Source organism: Geotrypetes seraphini, chromosome 2, assembly GCF_902459505.1.
Source record: "Geotrypetes seraphini chromosome 2, aGeoSer1.1, whole genome shotgun sequence".
Lineage (NCBI taxonomy): Eukaryota > Metazoa > Chordata > Amphibia > Gymnophiona > Dermophiidae > Geotrypetes > Geotrypetes seraphini.
Window position 1 is genome coordinate 355,400,903 of NC_047085.1, and position 24,410 is coordinate 355,425,312.

Here is a 24,410-nt window from a genome sequence, read left to right on the forward strand (position 1 = left end):
TATTTCAACATTACTCTCCACATTTCTAAATTATTTTAAATATAAAATGCTCACCTTGAATTTTTTCTGGGCTGGCAGAAAAAACCAATTCAACTTTCACAAAACTGGGAAAACGGTCATCTGAAATTCCGACAAGACACTTTATTTAACTTTATTTCTCAAGAAACAGTAGCCAGATTCTTACAAAGGAACAAACACAATTTATGTTCATTCTTTTTTCTTCCATTTTGATTTGATCATTTCTATTTGCAAATGACAACTGTTTTCAATTTCACCAATAAAGTCACTGAGAAATTTATGTTTCAGACTTATTATTGATGACATAAATGTTTAACATCAAGAATATTGCATAGCATCAAATACAGTTATAACCAGAAAACAAACACTTCTAACATTTATCTAGTCATCAAAAATATTTTTTTTTAATTTTCTTCCTCTTATGAAAACCCTCACTTTAAAGCCCTATTAACATCATATCAACCCTCCCTTAGCCTACCGCCAAACCAAAGACTAAGGGCTCCTTTTACGAAGCCGCGTTAGCGGTTTAACACACGTAATAGCGTGCGCTAAACCGCCAGCCGCGCTAGCCGCTACCGCCTCCTCTTGAGCAGGCGGCAGTTTTTTGGCTAGAGCGGGGGTTAGCATGTGATTAAAAGTCGTTAACGTGACTTAGTGAAAGGAGCCCTAAGGGCTCCTTTTACAAAGGTACGCTAGCGTTGTTGGCATGCGCGGCATTTTAGTGCGCGCTATTCCGCGCGTTAAGGCCCTAACGCACCTTTGTAAAAGGATCCCTAAATAATTCCTACCCTATTATCCCCTGAAGTCCCTCAGAGGGTTTTGTTTCTTATACACTCAAGGGAACAAGCACCACTACTTCCCCCTTTCCCCCAACCTAAACAATGAACCACTTAAAATATCAGCTCCACTATGATAAATTATTCAAAAGCAAACTTCAACCTCTGTGACTAAAAAAATTCAAACAAGCATCCTGGGTGGATAAAAACTGCTTCTTTCTCTTAGGGAGGCCAACAACTTCACGCACTTCCCATACAACCAATGAATGAATTTTATTGTGCCATCTCCAAAAAGAGGGGGGGGGGGGTCTGGGAAGGTCCAGGATTGTAGAATGCATTTACGTGCCAGGAGACACACTTTTCGGCACAACAAAATCCCCCCCCCCCCTTAGACAATCCTCCCAAAGCACCTGGTATATCCAATACCAACTGAGCAGGAGATCCCTCTATGTGATTGTTCAAAAATTTATATAAATAACATGTTACTGCTGACCAAAACCAACGGATTAACCAGCACTCCCAGAACGAATGATAAAATATATTTCTCTCTCTATGACATAAGAACATAAGAAGAGCCTAGTCAGCATCTACCCTATTTGTATAAACCACTTTGATTGTAATCACAGAAAGGAGATACAGTACTCCCCCGATATCCACAGGGGTTCCGTTCCAGGAATCCCCGCGAATCTTGAAAAACCGCAAATACGGTTTTTCATGGGGGAGACTGGAGAGGGCAGCGGGAGAGGCAGGAGAGAGCAGCCAGAGCGCCGGCGAGTGAAGGAAATCACTCGCTGTATGCTCCGACCGCCTCTTCCTGTACCAAAATCAGGCCTTACCAATCAGGAGCTGCGTGTCAAAGCTCCTGATTGGTAAGGCTCGACTTTAGTGCAGGAAGTGGTGGTCGGAGCATATAGCGAGTGATTTCCTTCACTTGCCAATGCTCTGGCTGCTCTCTCCTGCCTCTCCAGCTGTCCTCTCCTGGTCGGCGGTTCGCGGTCAGAAAATACCGCGAATGACCGGGACCGCGAACCGCCAACCACAAATGACCGGGGGAACACTGTATATCAAAATCTTATAACCTTTCTTTTTCTCTTTCCCAAGTATAAAGGTGATAACAAAAGTTGCTGTGGTTCAAAAGCTGAGAACCGGGACACACGACATACCTTTGTTGGAACTGTCCAAGTCTTCTTTGCCAAACACCAGACTGCGACCATACACTGCTCCTGTGTGAAACTGCAGGCGAAAAACATCATCCCTGGTTCCTGAGCGGTATTTTTTGTTGTAACACTTCAGCTGAAAACAGAAGAAAAAACTTTAACAAGTCAAATAAATGTATTATTATCTGAGCTCTTCTGTTACTTAGAAATGGCTAAAAATCATGGTATTTTTCTCAGCACAAATAGAATAACATTTGAATCAAATACATAAGTACATACATAAGTAATGCCATATTAGGACAGACCGAAGATCCCTCAAGACCAGTATCCTGTTTCCAATAGTGGACAATCCAGGTCACAACCCCCCCCCAAAAAAAAAAACCCCAAAACAAAACAGCACCACTCATCTAGGAGAGCAGGGTTAGGTCTGGCTAGAAGCTGGCCTACAGTGATTCTCTCTTCTAAAAAAACATCTTGCCGTTTGGTCAGCTACCGCTTTCTCTAGTATTTTAGAATAGAGAATGACACGGGGCCAAATTTGTCTCCGTCCCTGCAGGAACTCATTTTCCCTGTCCCATCCCCGTGAGTTTTGTCACTGTCCCTACCCATGCCCCATTCCTGTAAGCTCTGCTTTAACTGCACAAGCCTCGAACACTTATGATTTTAAAGTGTTTGAAGCTTCTGCAGATGAGGATGGAGCTTCCAGGAATGGAGCAGGGACAGGTAAAGAACTCGCGGGGACGGGACAGGAAAATGAGTTCCTGCAGGGATGGGGAAAAATTAATCCCTGTGCCATTCTCTACTTTAGAGTATCTTGTTTTCAACAGTAGCCAAGCCAAGTCAGAAGTAGAGAGCTGCACGGGAACGGAATGATGGGAATCCCGCGGGACCCGCGGGTTCCCCCTTCTTGTCATGGGGATCCTGTTGGGACGCCCCATAGGGTCGCGAGGATCCCATGGGGACGCCCCCTAGGGTAACGGGGATCCCATGGGGACGCCCCTCGTGCTCTCGGGGATCCCACGGGGTTCAATGCGAGGCTCATCTGATTTTTCTACCTGCCCTGCTGCAAGGCTCGTCTTCCATTTCCTGCCTGCCCTGCTGCAGCACACATAGCCAATCGGAAGTCTTCCCCGATGTCAGTGCTGACGTCGGAGGGAGGGCTTAAGCAAAGCTCTCCCTTCCTCCGATGTCAGCGCTGACATCGGGAAGACTTCCAGTTGGCTGTGTGCGGCAGGGCAGGTAGGGAAAAGGCAGTGGCGTACCAAAGGGGGGGGGGGCGTTCCGCCCCGGGTGCAACCATGGGGGGTGAGTGTGCACAGCCGGTCAGGTCTCCTTACCTTGTGGCGCTTCCCCCGACCGACCGACAACAGGCCCGGCCAACAAACCTCCCTGCCCTGTAGCCGCGAATCTAAATTACCTTCTTACAGCAGCTTCAATACTCCAGCTGCTGTAAGAAGGTAATTTAGATTCGCGGCTACAGGGCAGGGAGGTTTGTCGGACCGGGCCTGTTCTGTTGTCGGTCAGGTGGGGAAGCGCCACAAAGGTAAGGGGCAGGGAGGGAGAAAGGGAGGAAAGGTGAAGTGGAGAAGAAAAGACGCTTAAGGGAAATGGGTAAAACTGAGGGGGGAGAAGGACGCTGAAAGCACTGGGGAAGACAAAGGGGTGGAGAAGGACGCTGAAAGGACATGGGGAAGACGGGAGGGGGGAGAAGGACACTGAAAGCACATAGGGAAGACAGAGGGGGGAGAAGGACTCTGAAAGCACATGGGGAAGACAAAGGAGTGGAGAAGGACACTGAAAGGACATAGGGGACGGGGGGAGAAGGACACTGAAAGGACATGGGGAAGATGGGGGGGAGAAGGACGCTGAAAGGACATGGGAAAGACAGAGGGGGAGAAGGACGCTGAAAGGACATGGGGAAGACAGGGGGAGAAGGACGCTGAAAGGACATGGGGAAGACAGGGGGGGGAGAAGGATGCTGAAAGGACATGGGGATGACAGAGGGGGAGAAGGACACTGAAAGCACATGTGGAAGACAGAGGGGGGGAGAAGGATGCTGACAGGACATGGGGAAGATGGGGGGAGAAGAACACTGAAAGGACATGGGGAAGACAGGGGGGGAGAAGGATGCTGAAAGGACATGTGGAAGACAGAGGGGGGAGAAGGATGCTGACAGGACATGGGGAAGATGGGGGGAGAAGGACGCTGAAAGGAAATGGGGAAGAGAGAGTGGGGCAAAGACGCTGGCAGGGAAGAAGACAGAGATGCCAGACTATGGGGGGGAGCGGAGGGAAGAAGATGGGTGCCAGACCAATTTAGAAGGGGGGAGAAAGGGAGAGGCACAGTAACAGAGCAAATGGAAGACGCAGAGAGAAGAGAGACAGTGGATGGAAGGAATTGAATGAGAACATGAGGAAAGCAGAAACCAGGCAACAAAGGTAGGAAAAAATTCTTTTTTTTTTTTTTTGCTTCAGGATAAAGTAGTATATTAGTTGTGTTGATAAAAATTTATAAACATTAGAGGCTCTGGTAGAAACCCGTTACAAAGTATGTATTCTTCCCAATTAATATTTCCAAATTAATAGTCTTATTGCTTATTTTTAAATGGGTTTCTACCAGAGCCTTTAATTCAGTAGCATAATTAACTGAAATAACTATTTCTGAAGTTTATAGGGACGGACGGGAACGTAGGGGATTCCTCGCGGAGACGTAGGGGATTCCTCGCAGGGATGGGTGGGAGTCTTCACGGGGACGGGTGGGACTTTGGCAGGGACGGGTGGGGACGGGTGGGATTTCTGTCCCCGTGCAACTCTCTAGTCAGAAGTAGAGAGCTGCATGGGAACAGGGTTAGCAGGAATCCCCTCCAGGTTCAAGGTGCTCCCATGGGAATCCCCTCCAGGTCTGCAGGAATCCTGCAGGAAGGGATGCAGTGCTTGTGGTGTTCCCATGGAAATACCAGGCCAGCCTACCTATCCTTCCAGGTCCCACAAAGCTTCCTTGTGCCACAGTCGCTGCCTCCTTACTGAACAGTGCAGCCACACACGCAAGAGCTAGCATGTGTGCATGCGTTGTGACTGACGATTTGCAATCTCCTAGTTCCGCCCCCTGACATAGCACCATCTTCCTTTTCATCTCCAGTGTCTCCAAGTGCATGTACTGGTCAAATTCAGCACTACCCTACTGCCATTGGACTTGCCCCAAAAAGAGGCATCAACCTTTGATGAGAGTAAAAAAGAAAAAATGCTATTTAAAAAGATCATTTACAGTATATTTACATGTCTTTTATTTGGTTTCTCCTCCAGAGCAGTTTGCAGGATTTTTCCTGCCTCGGGGTGATTAGGATGGTGACAATGTTGCCCTAAAGCATTTTTGCACCTTTATGACTGTCAGGTATCAAGGCAAAAAAGAAATTCTCCTTCCTTCCTTCCTTCCAGTAATTAAAAGTATGAGGGGGAGTGGCAGCGCTTTATTAGTTAATCTCTCTTTCCTGGCTGTGAAAGAGAGAGAAATCAAAGACTTCACAAATGAATGAGCAGAGGAAAAACTGTGTACGTCTGAGGAAACCAGGAGAAACAGTAAAAATGTATGTTATTCTGCCACAGGCAAAATGTGTAACCTGACTATGCACAACATGGACAATCACTCAGACCCCAGGAATAGTTCATGCTATTATTTTCTGTGCCCTGTAATTTTCTCTTACATTTGTTAATACTGTTTTAGTTTGTCAGTGAAAGCAAAGAGGGAACTGGCACACAAGCCTCACAAGGAACAAGAAAAGAGCACCAAGGGCCTTCAAGTATGGGGCAATCAACCTTCTCTTTATTGGTGGACTCGACACGGGCCTTGCGTCAGAGGTCAACAAGTTGAGTTGGCTTTTTTCCCCCCCAGAAAATGTAATATAGAAAGTATAAATAAACATAAACATATGAACGTTTCCACCAGGAACTTGTCCCAACCTTTTTTTAAAACCCAGACACGCTAACCACTATTACTTCATCCTCTGAGCTTAATTATTCTTTGAGTGAAAAAATATTTCCTCTTGTTTTACAATTATTTCCAAGTAATTCCATTGAGTGTCCCCCTAATTTTTGTACTTTTTGAAAAGGCTGAAAATCAATTCACTCTTACCCATAAACTTTTGCTCATTATGACAGGGGTTACCATACAGCAAATTATGAAAAACTGGAAAAATTGGGATCGGCTGAATTATAATTTTTGGTGGAATTAGTTATGCCAAATCTTTAAAATGGAGCAGGTAATAGCCATACAGCAGGGGAATTTTAAGAAATTTAGGGATGTTTGGGAGCTATTAACAAAATATTGTAGAGCCACGAACAAAAATGGCTGCTGTGATTTTCTGTGGACTCGTGAGACTACATAAGGAACTCACAGAAGCCATCTATGTTCATGGCTGCGTCAACGTTAGAGCACCAGACTTCAAAAAATAAGTTGTGCAGAGGTCCGTGAGGTGGGAGAGGGTCAGAGTCAGTCCTAAGTAAGTTGTGGAGGCTTTAAAAAGTAAGTTGTGGCTTTGTCCGGGAAAGAGATAAAAACCGTGAATAATCAAAGTCTTGCATGCCAAACCCACAATTATGGTGGGAGGAGTGTATTCTATAAACACAGTTCTAAGCAGAATTACCTTTACAGAATTCATTCTGGTTCCTAACTTTGGGTGCCCTATAGTGGCATAGTAAGGGTGAGCGGCACCCAGTGGTTAGCGCCCCCCACCCGCTCCCCCCTGCCATGCACGCATGCGCCCCCTTCCTTTTCCCTGTACCTTTTTAACTTCTTTGGCGTGAGCAGCGTGCTCACGTCGGTGTTGGCTTGCCCTTTGATGTCACTTCCTAGGTGCGGGTCCTGGAAGTGACATCAGAGAGAGCGCCAATGCCGACACGGGCAGCAACCTTGCGCCGGGGAAGTAAAAACAATACTGGGGAAGGCAAGGGGCGTGCACGTGTAGCAAGGAGCGGGGAGGGGGATGGAGAGGAGGAAGGGTGCTGCGCATTTAAGATGACCGCATATAGGGCGGACCGCCCCCACCCTATATTGAATTCCCTGTACACTTCTCCCTCTGTATTCGTGGTTTCGACACTCGCGGTTTCACCTATTCGCGATTTTTCATCGGCTGACTCCATCCCCCCAAATTACATCATGATTACAGTTCCTTTCCTTTTGCTGTACTGTAAAAAAGTTTAACGTTTACCAATATTCACTCTGCTTCCATGCTTTCTCCTACAAATACAGTACTCAATCGTTATTCCACCAACATTGTAGTAGTCTTTTCCAAAAACTGCGAATAACATTTGTATATGCTATTCGCGGTTTTATTAACAAAAACACTGTTATTTACAAAAAAATGCGAATAACATATACAAATGTTATTCGCGGTTATAGCCGGAAAGCATCCACCGCGAATACGGAGGAAGAAGTGTAATGATCTTCCAAACCTTTCAACCTACTGCAATCACATTTTCAGGATTGGTATATATACATAAAAGCTGGCATGTTGCTACTGTTTGGGTTTTTACCAGATACTTGTGGCCCTGGATTGACCACTGTGAAAACAGGATATTGGGCTAGATGGACCATTGGTCTGACCCAGTCGGGCTATTCTTATGTTCCAAACCAATACAACTAAACTGCTTGAGGTCATTATTTTGTTAGTCCTGGCAAAACTGGAAAACAAAATAAGAAGGTTTTAAAGATTAAAAAGTGTTCCTGTAGATAGCTCTGCAATGTTTTTCTTACTTGTTCTTCATGATTGTGATTCCTTTCAGTTGTGAGAATGTACTCTTCCCCCCCCCCCAGAGAAGGAGTTTTTATAGATCCTATAAATATATTCTCCAAATCCAGTGTTGGCAGACATTCACAACAAACTTAATCAGTTTATGGAGATATACAATCGCTTCTGCAGGAAATGAAGTGCAGGCCGACAAAGAAAATAAGTCATCAAAATAATATGATTAGGAACGGCAAATGACATTAATTACCTCTGCTGGCCCCTTTTATTCGCCCACCGTTTTGTACCGGTAATCAGTGCGAATCTTTGAGAAGTCGGCAAATCATTAGTAGAAAAGCTGTTTGGTTGTTTTTTTTAAGTTGCTTAGATTTTCCAGGATAGAAAATTCAGCTGTTCTACAATGCTTCACAATAGAAGGGAAAATTGGCCAGGTTATGAAAGCGGAGCTTCTAATTGAACTCCAACAAATGGGCCCCATTAGCAGAATTTAGTACATTTATTTTAGAGGCAAACACTTCTTGTGTAACCCCCAGTTACAAAGTGATGAACATTGAAAACCTGGAGGCAATTATTTTGACATCCTAAATTTGCGTCAGAAAAGAAACAGAAAGCCCTGAACCTCCCCCAAAAAAGGAATATTTGTTAAAATTAAGATAAAATAGCCTACTTTTGGAGTTCAATCATGATTTCTCTTTCCAGCAGCAGTGGAAAATACAGTATCCTATCATTCAATTTGTCAGAAATAATTTCTGGACCTTAGAAAGTGGAGTTGCAAAGGAATCGGCGCAATCGATTTATTATTTTTAGAAAATGCCCACATAAACTATGGGCTCCTTTTACTAAGCCGCGTTAGGGCATTAATGCGCAGAATAGCGTGTGCTAAATTGCCGTGCACGCTAGACGCTAACGCCAGCACTGAGCTGGCATTAGTTCTAGCCACGTAGCGCGGATTTAGCGGGTGCTAAAAACGCTAATGCAGCTTAGTAAAAGGAGCCCTATGGGCCAAATAGTGAAAGAATTTACGCTCCTAACTTTAAAAGTTAGGTTCCTATATTGGACACTCTGAACATTTACTGGGACTGAGTGCCTAAATTTATACTCAGAACTTCACTCCCCCCCCCCCTTTTACAAAACCGCAATAGCGGTTTTAGTGCAGGTCGGTGCGTTGAATGCTCCGCGCTGCTCCCCCCAAACTCTAATACTGTGTGAATCTTTAGTGAATGACTCTGACCCGCCCATGCCCCTCCCATGGCCACACCCTTTTCCAGTTGCACACAGGTTTACCCATGCATCTTTATAGCATAGCACCTAGCTATGGTTAAATGGTGCCATCAAATTGTTCAAAATATCACCAAAAAGCATTCACTCTATCTGAAACAAATTGAGGCAGGGTCCTAATAAGGAGAAAAGACCTCAGTGTTCCCTAAGAATGAACTTGGGAAACTACTATAACAATTACTAAGTTGTCATAGAGAGCACATCCTTGGTCACAGAAAAACTCCGTAAGAATATAATAAATATGTAAATATGTTTGAGCAAAAATGCTTATGGCAAAAAAGAACCCTGCACTTATCTCAATATTCTCCTCAGATGAGGGAAAGATCACCGCTGCTCGATTTTCACGGTGCAGAGATTCAGTATGATGCACATCTTAGAACTGTCTTCTTATAACTCCCATCTCCTCATCTGAGGAGAATATTGAGATAAGTGCGGGGTTCTTTTTTGCCATAAGCATTTTTGCTAAAACATATTTAAATATCTATTATATTCTTACGGAGTTTTTCTGTGACCAAGGATGTGCTCTCTATGACAACTTAATTGTTATAGTAGTTTCCCAAGTTCATTCTTAGGGAACACTGAGGTCTTTTCTCCGTATTAGGACCCTGCCTCAATTTGTTTCAGATAGAGGGTTAAATAGAGTGAATGCCTTTTGGTGATATTTTGTGTATTTTGGTATTCTGCTTGTGTTATTTGGATTTTTTGCCATGAAATTGTTACCATTTAACAGCAGTAACTGATTGTTAGCACCCAGCTGCTGGCACTAATTGGCTTATTACTCAATTAAATTGTGTAAGCACATTGGCTGTGCACCCAAATTTGAGAGCCATATATAGAATCTGGGGGGTTATGTTTAAGTTTATCACAGATGTAATATACTGTAGTTACGAAACATGGATCAAAGTGGTTTGCAATGATCAAAAAATGTGAACATAAAACACTTAGGAAAAGAATTCCATTATTGATAGGAAAGAGAACATCCAATCATTCTAGACATAACATAACATTAAAAAAAAAAAAAAATCAGGTATTTGTCATCAGGTCAGCCACAAAAGCTCAAATTGCCCCAAACGACAGGCGAAAATAATGGGCTTTTAATAATGATTTAAATTTACAGCCTCTTTTACAAAGCCGCGCTAGCGGCTGCACAGCGCTAACAGCCCCGAAGCCCATAGAGATTTAAAGGGCTTCGGGGCTGTTGCTGCGCGGCTTTGTAAAAGAGGCCGTTAGTTAACGCCACTTCAGTTCTAAAAAGGGGAGGGGAGGTAGATTGTTCCCCAGGTACGCTAGATAGATTGTGAGCCCTCCGGGCCAGAGAGGGAAAATGCTTGAGTACCTGATTGTAAAACTGCTTAGATAACCTTGATAGGCGGTATATAAAAATCTAATAAACTTGAAAACTTGAAACTTTCAGAGGAATGGAGAAAGGAACTAAAATGCAGAATTCTGCGTAGATCTGTGGTAAATTGTTTTGGGCAATGGAAGGACCAAGCAGATTAGCAAGCAAAGTTGAGAATTACTCCCACTGTGTTCAACTACAATGCTAAGGGCAAAGTATGGGCTTCTTCTATCCAACTGCGCTATGAACGTCGCCCTATACCTATGCCCTATGAGCGTCGGGAGCAGCGCAGGCCATTCAGCGCGGCTCTCTGCGCTAAAAACTGCTAGCACAGTTTGATAGAAGAGGCCCAATGTTTCCACTAGACAGCTAGGGAGTGAATAGTGTGAACACAAACCTTGATAAGGGACTTACCATGATATCTCCCTTCAACAGCTGAGCTGGCTCTACTCCAATGCATATCCTGGCTAGGTTTTCAGATCCCACATTGCTAAAGGGGGGAAAAAAAATAGAGAAGAATGTTGCATTTCATTCAGTGGGAAAGACAAATGTTTCATGGTACAGCAGCTGTAAATAAACTAGAGCCACAAATATCCAGGGAAATATTTTTTTAAACTCACTAGATTCCTGATGTATAAACAGGTTGCATGGCTTGATAGATCTTCACAAAGGGCCGGCACACTGCAGGAAACAAGGCAGAACATTTAGGAATGGCTTGCTGCGAAGGACAAGTTTTTAAAAGTAAGCAAGCTATAACTTGCAAATGAGAAAGGCACATGAAAAAGAATTGTATCAGGGAGGTGGCCAAATATTGCTTGGGTTGGAAGAACCTGCCACTAGAGACCAGATTTAAATATTGACTTAGGCCTGGATTCTATAAACAGTACCGTTGTCCGCAGCCGCCAATCACGAGTCAATCACACGATGGCACCGTTTATAGATTTGCACCTTCGGGAAAGGTAGGCACCGGAAATGTAAGCCGGGCTTTTCAAGGCCCACATTTCTGGCACCTACCTTTTACATTAATCACACCTACGGAAGTGCTTTACGATGCCTAATGCCATGCCTACACTGGCATTAGGCACGATTCCAGTGCCATTTTTTAGGTGCCTTGAAATTTGTTTTAAGAGTGCTTTTAAATGGCATTATGCGCTTAACTTAGGTGCCAATAAGATGCCTACTGTTGCCTAAGTTAAGGCACCGTTTATAGAATCCAGGCCTTAGAGTATTATAATCGTTCAACTACATGCCTTCCTCTTTTACAAAGCTAGCTATTGGTTTTATAAAAAGAAACGCAGGGAAAAAGACATGTAGTTCAGGCTAATCTGAACCTGACTTAGATGGTTCACTAATAAGGAAGTCTTAATGTCAATACTTAATATGAAGGCAATCTCAGTTGGTGGATTACTTCTGTTTGTTGTTACAATGATGAGCGTGCATGAGAGATGCAGTGAGAGCGATCTGCCCCCAACTTCACCTCTTGTTTTGTTTGTAGAATTAGTAGGTTTCTTAAAACATGCATCTTACCTCCACCAGTATCAAAGCCTGGAACGCCGTGGAGGATGACAAAGTGTAGAAAGAGGGGAGCAGTGTTCATTTTTACTGACCCAGAGAGAAGACCGCTAAAGAAGTTCACATACCTGGAAAAATAAAATCCATCTGCATTACCTGGGCAATATGTCACTTTGTGGCTACCACGCACAGTCTGACTGGCCAATTGAAGAGAAGCTTATAAGCACACCACCTATCTGGAATGAATTTTATATTCAGATAAACAGGAAGCAACTTGCCTTGTTTTGTACTCTTCTTCCTTCTCTCACATTTCTTCCTATTTTCTAACTCTCCACTGGCTTCCCATTCTTCCTAACATTCGTCTCATACAAACTTTGCTTTCAGATGTGCTATTGGTTCATCCATCATAAAATCGATGTCCCACAACCAAGAGAAATAAACACATGAATGCATGTTTTCCCAAGTGCTGTTGAATATAAACCATTTCATATTTCCTTTTGACCATATTCCTTTTCCTTCTACAGTCAATCATTCAACTCTTATTTTTCCCTGTTGAGAAACAGACAATAAAATATATATATAAATATATATATATATTTTTAAATATGGTAGGATTTTTGTAGTCTTGAGTCAAATGAAATACCTTACGTGGAGCAATCAAATATTGGTTTTAAATATCCTAATTTGTTTGGGGATTAGAAAAAGGAGTTGTGTATTCTAAGGAACCAAAAATTCAAAAAACTGATAACAGACTAAACCACTAGACCTTTCTAGTCTACTTATTTTCTCTATTTGCTTCAATATTGCAGGCTCTACTTCGTCTCTGGCTTTATCCTCTTCTCTGTTCCCACTGTTCTGTTTTCTTTGACATATTGTGCCCTACTCAGCACCACCATCCCTTCTGCTGGCAGGCTGTTCCATGCATTACTTCTGAGTCATTTCCTTCAGACTCATAGCACATCTTGTTACAGAACTTCTACTTCTAAAGACTACCTTTCTGTACATTAATTTATGTCCTTCAGATATTTGAATCCTTCTATTATCTTACTCCCTCCTCTAGAACACTAAAATACACAATCTTAATTTGGAATCATATTATTTTATGATACCCTATGACTTTCTTTTTTATGCTTTTTGGTTTGTATTTTTTGTATTTTTCATTTGATTTGATATGTTGAATCTTTACAAATTTTTTAAAAATTCAATAAATGATTGAATGAAAACACACATTTTGAATTCCTAAGTCTTGCCCCATATCCATATCCCATTAACCGTTTCACATACCACACAGTTGCCTAAACTGGCAGCTTCTGGGAGCCAGAAAAGAGAAGCTAAGTTGAGGGAAAATAACAGGGCCTGAGGGCTTCACAGCCACATATACTGAAAGAGCCATCATGGAGGCACATGTGAAATTCAAGTTTGGTTGTTTTTGCTTCAAGGTACTTTATGGCTTAGCCCCTAAATACATAACAGACCTTATCTCTTTCACAACCAATAGACACAAGCGAAGCTCACACCCAAACTTTGTTTCTCCACCGGTTAGAGGTTGTAAATTTAAAAGTTATCACCAACATCTTTTCGCACATCAAGCAGCATTATGGGGTAAAGACCTTGAACAATTGCTCGTGCCTACTACCTATGGGGAATTCAGGAAATGCCTAAAAACACATCTGTTCCTGAAATACTTAGGAAACCAACCTACACAATCTTAGTCCTCAACAAACGATCACTAGAACTATCAATCACTAAGTCTGTACTTTGTTTATTCCATTCAATCTGTAACATTTCTAATCATTGTAAACCGCATAGAACATCATGGTCCTGCGGTATATAAACTGTTATTATTATTATTATTATTGACGTGGTCATGAAAGTTATGTTTAGTTATCAAAATCCCAGGATGGGGAAAAAGCTTAGGGTTTTAAAAGTTAACAGTCAGGGCTCAAGGCTGAAGGTTCCCCTAGGGTACCTAATACACTTACATTGGCCTTTCCTACAACACCAATGGAAGTGCTATCACTTGAAAGCCTGTCCAGAATGCTCTCCCATGGGAGATGGTGGAGATAAAAACAGTAACAGAACTCAAGAATCTGTGGGATAAACAAAAAAAGTTCCTACATGAAAAGAGAATGAAATCAAAACTTAGATGTGGTCTCTTATTTACTCCAATGTGCTTAAATGGCACATCCAGTCACTGGAAAGTAAAGCTAGTGTTCTGCCCCCACTTTCATGGAAGCAGGATGCTTATGTATTGAATATGTAAACAAGGTGTGTTTCTTTAAGATAAGTTCACAGAGTGCACTACTATTTGCCAGTGGGCTGAGACCCCCTTTTTCCTGGTTGATGCTTTTGTATAAGGAGATAACTGACTCCATTTTGAGCTGTACATGGCCACAGAGAAAAGTACTGTTCCTCTTCTGATTTTTACCTTTGAACCTACTAGCCTTGAATTAACTAGCTTTGTATCTGCTTGCCTCTAATAAACTTGGTGTTGCTAAACTTTAAAAGTACAGTATTACCATTTGACAGATAGTATATGAAAATACACTCCTGGTTTGCCCTAATCTTAGGAAGTGCTGGTTGAGTGTGAATTCTGTGAGAAAAAATTCCTTAAGATCAACTGAACTGTAAGTTTATTTCTTTGTTTTAACTTTTGTATTAAAGACAGTTGTTTAATGAATCACAGAGTCCAGTCTGGTAATACTATAGGCTACAGATCCAATGAGTTTATGCTGTCTGAGATCCTCTGGGATAAGCAAAAAGAAATCCAACCAAATCTGCAGGAAAAACACCAAAGCAGGAAAACCAAACAAAACTACAGACAATGTACACGATGCAGGCAAAAATTTATTATTGCAAAGTTAAAATGCAGAATATAAAAACCTTTCTACCAACCAAGAGACCCAACATGGTCCGTGTTTCGGACAACACGCCTTCGTCAGGGGTCCATGGTAAATAAGGTATCAAATGTATCCCAAAAAATGAAGATACCAACTAATGCCTGTATATGAAAAAAACCCGCCGAAACTGCTGCCAAAAATGAAGCTTCTCAACGGAGAAAAGTTGGCCCTGACGAAGGTGTGTTGTCCGAAACACGGACCGTGTTGGGTCTCTTGGTTGGTAAAAAGGTTTTTATATTCTGCATTTGATCCTCTGGGATAAGCCTCAGAATAGATAATGCCAGGTAGACTTCTACAGTCCGAGTGGAGGAGTAGCCTAGCAGTTAGTGCAGCAGGCTGTGATCTTGGGGGACTGGGTTCAAGTCCTTGTGACCTTGGGCAAGTCACGTAATCCTGCATTACTCCAGGTACAAAAAAAATTAGATTGCAAGCCCACTACGGACAGAAATAATACCTGCATATAATGTGTACAGTGCTGTGTATGCCTAGAAATGATTAATAGTAGTGTGCCCCGATTATGGACAGATAGATCTGGTTGGACTGAAGTGGGTTTCAAAAGCAACTCTGGTAGTTAATAATTAAATCAGTGCTGGACAGATTTTAACAGTCTGTATCTTGAAAATGGCATAGACAGCTCAAGACTAAACATAGAAACATAGAAAAATGACGGCAGAAAAGGGCCACAGCCCATCAAGTCTGCCTACTCCAGTGACCCTTCGCCCTGATTTTGCCGACCCACCCCCCTCCTTTACATCATTAGAGATCCCACGTGAATATCCCATTTATTTTTAAAATCTGCCACGCTTTTGCCTCAATCACCTGCAGTAGGAGTTCGTTCCAATGATCGATCACCCTTTCGGTGAAGAAATACTTTCTGGAGCCACCATGAAATTTCCTTCCCCTGATTTTCAGCGGATGTCCTCTGGTGGATGAGGGTCCTATAAGACGGAAGATATCCTCTTCCACCTCGATACAGCCCGTGATATATTTAAATGTCTCAATCATGTCCCCTCTCTCTCTTCGTTCCTCAAGCGAGTACAGCTGCAATTTATTCAGCCTTACTTCATACAGGAGATCCTTGAGCCCCGAGACCATCCTGGTGGTCATCCGCTGTACCGACTCAATTCTCAGCACATCTTTCCGGTAATGTGGTCTCCAGAATTGAACACAATATTCCAAATGAGGTCTCACCATGGATCTGTACAGTGGCATTATGACTTCTGACTTCCTACTGACAAAACCTCTACAGATACAACCCATCATTTGCCTTGCCTTGGAGGAAGCCTTTTCCACTTGATTGGCAGTTTTCATGTCATCACTAATGATTACTCCTAAATCCCGTTCTGCCGTTAGGCAGACTGGATGGACCATGAGATCATCTACTGTGGTTGTAGGCATTTTTGGGGGTGGTAGGGCAGTACTCAGGGTGGGGATAGTACAGAACAGGAAGAGACAGTTTGAAAGGAAGAATTCTTTAACGGCGGTGTTTCACTGTACCTTATGTAAGTTTCTATGCTACTGCGGTTGGAACTTCTTTTCCAAAAAGAAATACACTGGACCATTTTTGGGGGGTGGAGGGGAAAAGGGGGGGATGTTCTTTTCTCTGGAATCCTTGTCTGATTTGGCCCATTTTCAAACTCAATATGCCTTTTACTAATTTTACCCACATGCCGTTTCATCCCATTTTATAAATGCATTGAACCATTTTTAGGAGGGCTTATTTCTCTAGAAAACTCAGCCTGATTTGGGCCAATTCATTTTTTTTTTTTTTACCTGATTTTCCCAATGTGCCAAATTTTATCCCAAATTAGTTAAATGTTTGGAGAGCTATTTTCTACCCAGACATACAAAAGACAGACAAACATTCTCAATTTGTTTTGTATAATTTTTTTTGCAACTTCAGTTGAGTCTGAAAGAATATATGCTAAATGCAATCATGAGTTCTTTTTCAGATGTGAAATTCAGTACAAGCCAAGAAAACTATGTGGTCAACAATTTTAAGTCTGAGAGCATGAGAGAGGAAGTAATGTTATCATTTTTGATATCAACAACAGCTGTGGAGGTCATAGTACAAATTTTAAAAAAACTAGCAGGGAAGTATTTTCAGCCTGTCAGACCTTAAGACCAACCGGCTCCACTGCCTTACCAGAAACTTTTCTCTCAAATTGCAGTTTTCAGAAGATTATTTTCAAAACTGTTCAACAGGTAGCCGCGGGCTTTGGACTTTCCATACTCACTTTATGATCTGCAGCACATTCTATTTCTGCCTTTCAGAACTGCATAATATATGTAAAATATACGTTTTCTTCCTGGATTTGAGAGCCATGGTATTGATTAACATCACATGTGCTGCTCTCCGGATCCTCAGAAAATTTTGTTTAAGTGTCTAGTGCAAAGGAGCTCCTTATCTATTCTACAGTATTTGAAGTTTAGCCTGTAAACCGCTGAGCTCTGCTATATAGTTGAAGCGATATATTAAGTCGGAATAAATAAATATATAATTAAACATATCATGATATTTGAAGTTCTTTGCATTAGGTTATAAAATGGAGAGTTTAATAGTAATTGTATTTTAAAATTACAGCTTATCGAAGCGCAAACAAGAGGCTGACCCTTGATATCCCACAAAAATGGAAATCTTGCAAAGACAAAAAACTCTTTGGAAAAGGTGATGTTCAAGATGCAGGCTTTATTAAAATTACAGTTTAATAATCCACATAAAAATCACAGTTTTATAATCCACATAAAAATATCTAGGACCCAAAATGTTGGGAGCTATGGACCCAACATGGTTCGTGATCCTGATACAGAAGCTCGTGGATTGCAAACTAAAAACAATCTTAGATGTAACTCTGCGTAGATGAGAAGTTCTCCCGCTCTTCGATTACTATGTGGAATATTATGTGGATTATTAAACTGTAATTTTAATAAAGCCTGCATCTTGAACATCACCTTTACCACAAAGTTTTTGTCTTTGCCAAAATTACAGCTTATGGCAGGTTATCTTACAATGTTGGTCTCTTTAGGACACATATGTAAGGTTTCTATATTTTAATACGGAGAAACCCAGACGTATGACCCTGCCCTGTTCCACCCCTATCTTTTGTTCCACCTCTAACCTACCTCATTTTACCTCCAGCCCCACCCCCAATAAGCCTTGTCTCCTTTTTCTGACCTCCAGGCCACGTCTGGAGAGCCTCCAGCATGTGCGAATGCATGTGACATCATCCGCGCATGCTTGAAGAAGGCCCTCTAGATGCGACCGGAGCTCAGGGCTTTCCAAAACCTGGACAAACCACCGGGTTTTGGAAAATTCATCCAGGAACCTGGACAGTCCTCTAAAAAGAGGACATTTCATTTCCCGGGCATCTGATAACCCCCACACATATGAGATTGTGGTCTCTTATTTCCTAAAAAACAAATACTGTGGAAGTGTATAATGAATGATGAGCAGCAAAATCACCTCCAAAAATCAGCCACTGTATTAGTTCACAAACTACTCAATGCCAAGCCTCAGAGACCTAGTATTCAAGCAACGAGTTGCTAGATACACAGTCAGGTCAAAGTCTCAATCACTGGCTAATGGCATGTACATAAAAGTACTGAGCTGTCTTTTTTTCTTTTTATCTTGTTTATACTTTTTAAATTGTCATTTTCAATTATTTACCGTATTTTCGCGGATATAACGCGCACCTGTGTAAAACGCGCACAGGGGTATAGCGCGCAGAAATCACGATGATATGTACCAAAACTTTTCTATACCGCGCTCAGGCATATAACGCGCATGATGCCCGACGCTCCTTTCGCCCGCCCTGACTTTCCGTGCGCTGTCCCGACTCTCCGTTCACCCCCCCTGACTTCCGTGCACTGTCCCCCCTTGAAGTCCTGTCCCCCCTTGAAGGTCTGTCCCCATCCTGAAAGCCTGATGCCCCCCCCGACGTCCGATACATCCCCCCCCCCGGCAGGACCACTCGCACCCTCACCCCGAAGGACCGCCGACTCCCCAACAATATCGGGCCAGGAGGGAGCCCAAACCCTCCTGGCCACGGCGACCCCCTAGCCCCACCCCGCACTACATTACGGGCAGGAGGGATCCCAGGCCCTCCTGCCCTCGACGCAAACCCCCCTCCCCCCCCCAACGACCGCCCCCCCCAAGAACCTCCGCCCGTCCCCCAGCCGACCCGCGACCCCCCTGGCCGACCCCCACGACCCCCCCACCCCCCTTCCCCGTACCTTTGGAAGTTGGCCGGACAGACGGGAGCCAAACCCGCCTGTCCGGCAGGCAGCCAACGAAGGAATGAGGCCGGATTGGCCCATCCGTCCTAAAGCTCCGCCTACTGGTGGGGCCTAAGGTGCGTGAGCCAATCAGAATAGGCCCTGGAGCCTTAGGTCCCACCTGGGGGCGCGGCCTGAGGCACATGGGCCAAACCCGACCATGTGTCTCAGGCCGCGCCCCCAGGTGGGACCTAAGGCTCCAGGGCCTATTCTGATTGGCCCACGCGCCTTAGGCCCCACCAGTAGGCGGAGCTTTAGGACGGATGGGCCAATCCGGCCTCATTCCTTCGTTGGCTGCCTGCCGGACAGGCGGGTTTGGCTCCCGTCTGTCCGGCCAACTTCCAAAGGTACGGGGAAGGGGGGTGGGGGGGTCGTGGGGGTCGGCCAGGGGGGTCGCGGGTCGGCTGGGGGGGCGGTCGGAGGTTCTTGGGGGGGGGCGGTCGTTGGAGGGAGGGGGGTTTGCGTCGAGGGCAGGAGGGCCTGGGATCCCTCCTGCCCGTAATGTAGTGCGGGGTGGGGGTAGGGGGTCGCCGTGGCCAGGAGGGTTTGGGCTCCCTCCTGGCCCGATATTGTCGGGAAGTCGGCGGTCCTTCGGGGGGGGGGGGATGTATCGGACGTCGGGGAGTCGGCCGGGCAAGAGGGCTTGGGCTCCCTCTTGCTCCGATCGTGGATGCGGGTGCGGGTGGGAGCGCGTGCGAGCGGTCGTTCGGGGTGGGGGTGCGAGCGGTCCTGCTGGGGGGGTGAATCGGGCGTCGGGCGGGGTGGGAACTATGTTTAAAAACTTTTCTATACCGCGCTCAGGCATATAACGCGCGAGGGGTATGCGCGGTAGGTAAAATCGCGTATAACGCGCGCGTTATATCCGCGAAAATACGGTAAATAAATATTATATTTAAAGTCTCTTATTTCCTCCAATGTGAGGTATCCCTTCATCCTAGTTTGGCAGTACTGAGTGAGCCTAATTGAGGCTTTTTGTTTGTTGGGTCATTGATAATGATGCATACCTACAAGTTCTGCCACAGTTGTGAGCCCCCTAGGGATACAGAAAATACCTGTATATATGAAAAACACTTTGGTTCTACCACAGAAAAGCTCTATCCAACTCTGTTTTAGTTTAGTAAAATTTGATATTCCGCTTGTTCTTACAAGAGGTCCAAACAGTTTACATCAATAAAATACATGGAAAAGAACTCCAACAGCAACAGGACAGACCTAAATTAAGAATTAAGGCAAAACAAAGAGAATTCACCAAATGTTTCCACAGCCAAAAGCACACCACAGACCATATACTGTGTATTATTTGGATATGTCAAGCATATGTATCGCTTTTATCAGTGAAGATTTTTAATAATAATCTGGTTATCAAGATCATCACACTGGTAAGGGGAAGGCCTGACATTTTGAAGAGGCTGTCAGGCCGGCATGAGGGAGTTGGCATCCCTCCTGTCAGTCTTCAATTTTAAGGTATGGGGGGAGGATCAGAAGGAGGGAGGATTGCCCACCAGACCACAAGGTCTTCAATTTTAAGGTGGGGGGGGGGGGGTTGGGGAGCTCCTGGCATGGGAGGCTGACCCCCCTGGAATGAGGAGGTAGGCATTAGTGCTGCCCGATTCAGGAAAAAAAAATTTGATTTGATTCGATTCGATTCAGCCTACTGAATTGGTTTTTCGATTCGATTCGATTTTCCTGCCCAATTGGGTGTTTTTTTCAAACATCCTGGTGGGTTCATTTTATAGCCTCTTCACCCCCTTTGCCTTCTTCTAACCACACTGGTGCTGCGGTGTAAACAAAATAAACAAACAAAAAGACTTTTCCTCTCTCTGTTAAATCCTAGCTCACGTTTGTGGTCTAACACCAACTCTGGCAGGATACACGTTTCAAATCTGACATATTTTAATCACAAAACAAAAAATAAAATTAGTTTTTCTACCTTTTGTTGTCTGGTCATTATTCAAATCTTGCTGGTCCCAGGCTCTGGTTGTCTTCTGATAACTTGCATGCCAGGGTCTCCTTCTTTCTTCATTCTAACCATCCATCTGCCATCTCTGTCCTCCCCTTCCGTTTCCCTTCCCTCCCCCGGAGGTCTGGCATCTTTCTTTTTTTCATCTCCATCCACAGATCCACCTTTTCTTAACTACCCTTTCATCCAGCATCTATTCCTCCTTCCCCACTACCCCAGGGTCCATCATCTCTCCCTTTCTTTTCCCAACTACTCTCCTATCCAGTATCTCTATCCCCCATCCACACCATCCTTTGTGTCCAACTTCTCTCCCTTTCTGTTCCTTCCTCCCCTAAATCCCATTGTCCATCATCTCTCTCCCTCTCCTCTATTTTTAGACCCATTATTTCTTCCCCCTCCCAAAGTCCGGCATATGCACATATCTTTGAACCCCCCTTCCCTCCCTCTGTGTACTTCTACACCAGGGCCCCCTCCCCTGAAGGTCTGTCCCCCCCTGAAGGCCTGCACCTCCCCTCTGATGGCATGTACCCCCATCCCTGAAGGCCTGTCCCCCCTTGAAGGCCTATGCCACCATCCCTAGCCTGTCCCCTCTTTGAAGGCCTGTCTCCCCCTTAAAGGTCTGCACCCCCCTTAAAGATCTGTTCCCCCTTAAAGGCCTTCACCCCCCATGACCTATCCCACCCCTTGAAGGACTACCCCCCACGAAGGCCTGCCCCCCGAAGGACTGCCCTCCCGAAGGCCTGCCTGTCCCCCTGAAGGCCTATGCCACTATCCCTGGTCTGTCCCCTCTTTGAAGGTCTGTCCCCCCCCTTAAAGGTCTGCACCCCCCTTAAAGGCCTGTTCCCACCTTAAAGGCCTGCACCCCCAAGGCCTGTCCCACCCCTTGAAGGACTGCCACACCCAAAGTCCTGCCTGTCCTCCCTTTGAAGGCCTGTTCCTGCCTTGAAGGCCTGCACCCCCTGAAGGCCTGTCCCACCCCCTGAAGGACTGCCCCCAAAAGACTGCCCCCCCAAAGGACTACCCCCCCTGAAAAACTGTGCACCCCCCCTCCCCGGGAAGGCCTCCGTGTTTCCCCTGGCCTCCCCACACCGTTTACCTTATAGCTTGAGCCTGCAGCTGAAGATCGCGGTTACAGCGTCTTTGCAGTACTTTGAGCTGTTTCCTCTGCTGCAGTCTTGCCCCTCTTCTGACGTCAGAGGCAGGATCGCGGTGGAGCTTAAAGCACCGCAAAGATACTATAACCACGATCTTTGGCTGCAGGCTCAAGCTATAAGGTAAACAGTGCGGGGAGGCCAGGGGGAATACGGAGGCCTTCCCGGGGGGTGGCGCAGTCTTTCGTGGGGGTGGGCAGTCTTTCGGGGAGGCCAGGACGGAAGCCAGACAGCAGCACTTCCTGACTGACCCTCCCTCCTCGCCCTCTAAAACAGATGGGGCAGCAGCCAGCAAGAGCAGCGCTGCCGCTCCTGCTTTAGGGGGTGAGGGGCCAGGGGAGAGGGTCCAAATCGGGAAGCCGATTTTTTAAAAAATTTAAATCGATTCGAATCTATTCACCTGAAATGAATTGGTGAACCGATTTGAATCGTGAATTGGGCAGCATTAGTGGGCATCCCTCCTGCCGATTTTATTTTTTTTTTAAGTACAGGGATGGGGGATCCTGTGAATTTTTTTTAATTGGCACAGATGTTGTGCATGTATAACATATGTACAACAGCCGCGCCCATTAAAAAAAAAAAAAGCAGCCCTTGATCTCCCTGCTTGCTGGTTCAACTGATCGGGGAAATTCCAATCAGCTGAACTGGCAGGCAGGGAGACCGGGGGCTGATTTTTTCTTGATAAGGGCTGCTATTTTTTGACAGGGTAGGCTAGAAGAGAAGCTGTGCTGGTGAATGCTCTTCTGAGCAAGTACCAGGCAGAGTTCCTCCCACCCTTTTACTGGCAATTCTCTGCACCAATAACATGCACATAATTTGCATGCTATTGTGTTGAGCATCACTAATAAAAGAAAAATTGCTCCCACCACAGCCCCATCAATCCTTAAGATCAGAGAACATGATGCGTTTATCTGTTGATGAGTTACAACATATGAGGTATATTAGTACCGGGGCTATGGCTATTTTGGTGGCAGGGGTGAAGCTTTGGAATAATCCGGTTGGACAACTGAGACTGAAAAATAACTGAGTTTTAATAAAATTATTAAAAACATCTTTTTTATTGAAGCTTTTTAAGTTTTTAAGAAGCAGTGACTGAAGGAATGAAGTGATTAATGGAAATGTTAGTATCTGTATATTGTTTTGTTTTATTGTGAGGGGGGTTCTTTTTTTTGTCTTTATCTTATGATTATGTTTGGGGTTTGTTTGGTTTTTTTTGTAATCCGCTTAGGTATAAGCAGAATATACATTTTTTAAATAAATAAATCTTTTTTTTTTATTGGGGTGTCGGAGCTTTGAGCATCTGGGCCAGAGTGTGAAGGTGCATAAGAACATCACAGTCAGATGTTGTTGTACTAAAATGAACCATACTGAACCGCATGGAACAATACCCCAACATAATTTTTAATGTATGAGCACATTCGGAAAGGATCCAGCAGAATATATAGAAATATATAGTTTTTCAGATAATAAAAATTAAATCTAATTTGATAAATGCTTTAATCTGGTTAACAAATCTTGGCAAATCTTAAGACTTCCTTTGAAATCACCTTTATATTAACTTTTGCCAAACCTGGAACCATGCAGCCCCTCCCCCCCCGCACTGACAAAACACCAACATACTATCAGCAGCAGCGTCTGCGGACTGGCCGGCACCTCACATAATATTTCCTAGCATCTTCGACCCTGCCTTATTTGCCTTCTCTCTGACAGACTGTTGATAAAGTCATGGGTGCCTGCCATTCTCAAATAAAAGCTAAATAATGGTAGCTGTTGAGATATGTTTGACATAAGTAGTGCACTGTTGTTAAAACAATTTAAAATAAAGAGTCCCTTGAGCATTCTTTAATTGCTATATTTTGTGTTACTGGTACTGAAAACCTACTCAATAGATTAAACAAAATGTGTAACCCTTTCCACTTCCATAATAAATTGCACTCAAGATTCCCTAGAAAGCAATTTTCTTTACACAGCTTTTTAGAAATGAATGGCAAAGTGCTTCAGTATTTATCCAGGGCACTACATTGTCTATTAACAAGAAGTGATAATGTTTGCATAACTGTAGAACTTTTGACCTAATCGATCAGCTGCACTAGAGCTGCCCCTTGGGCACTTTTAAAAATTCTCCCAAGGGAGGAAACAGAGACACAGCTTTGTACCACAGCTCCTCTGCAGCTAGAAAGAATTACATTCGTGTTCCATTTGCACTGGCAAAAATGTCAAGGTCATTGCATCTACGTGCCACGCTGCAATTTCATAATGGATGTCAGCATTGTTGATTTTCAAAAGATTAACTTTGGGAGTTAA

General features: G+C 44.2%; 1 protein-coding gene across 5 annotated transcripts in view; it reads right to left on the reverse strand.

Annotated features, from left to right (window-relative positions):
- TNS3 (tensin 3) overlaps window positions 1-24,410 on the reverse strand; it is a 776,331-nt gene that overhangs the window by 372,674 nt on the left and 379,247 nt on the right. For all 5 annotated transcript variants that reach the window (XM_033930434.1, XM_033930433.1, XM_033930436.1 and 2 more), the window contains 5 exons: window positions 11,836-11,948; window positions 10,929-10,989; window positions 10,723-10,798; window positions 1,958-2,087; window positions 55-120 (listed from right to left, as the gene is read on the reverse strand). In XM_033930434.1, coding sequence (XP_033786325.1) covers window positions 55-120; window positions 1,958-2,087; window positions 10,723-10,798; window positions 10,929-10,989; window positions 11,836-11,948 — 446 coding nt within the window. The remainder of the gene's footprint in view (window positions 1-54; window positions 121-1,957; window positions 2,088-10,722; window positions 10,799-10,928; window positions 10,990-11,835; window positions 11,949-24,410) is intronic.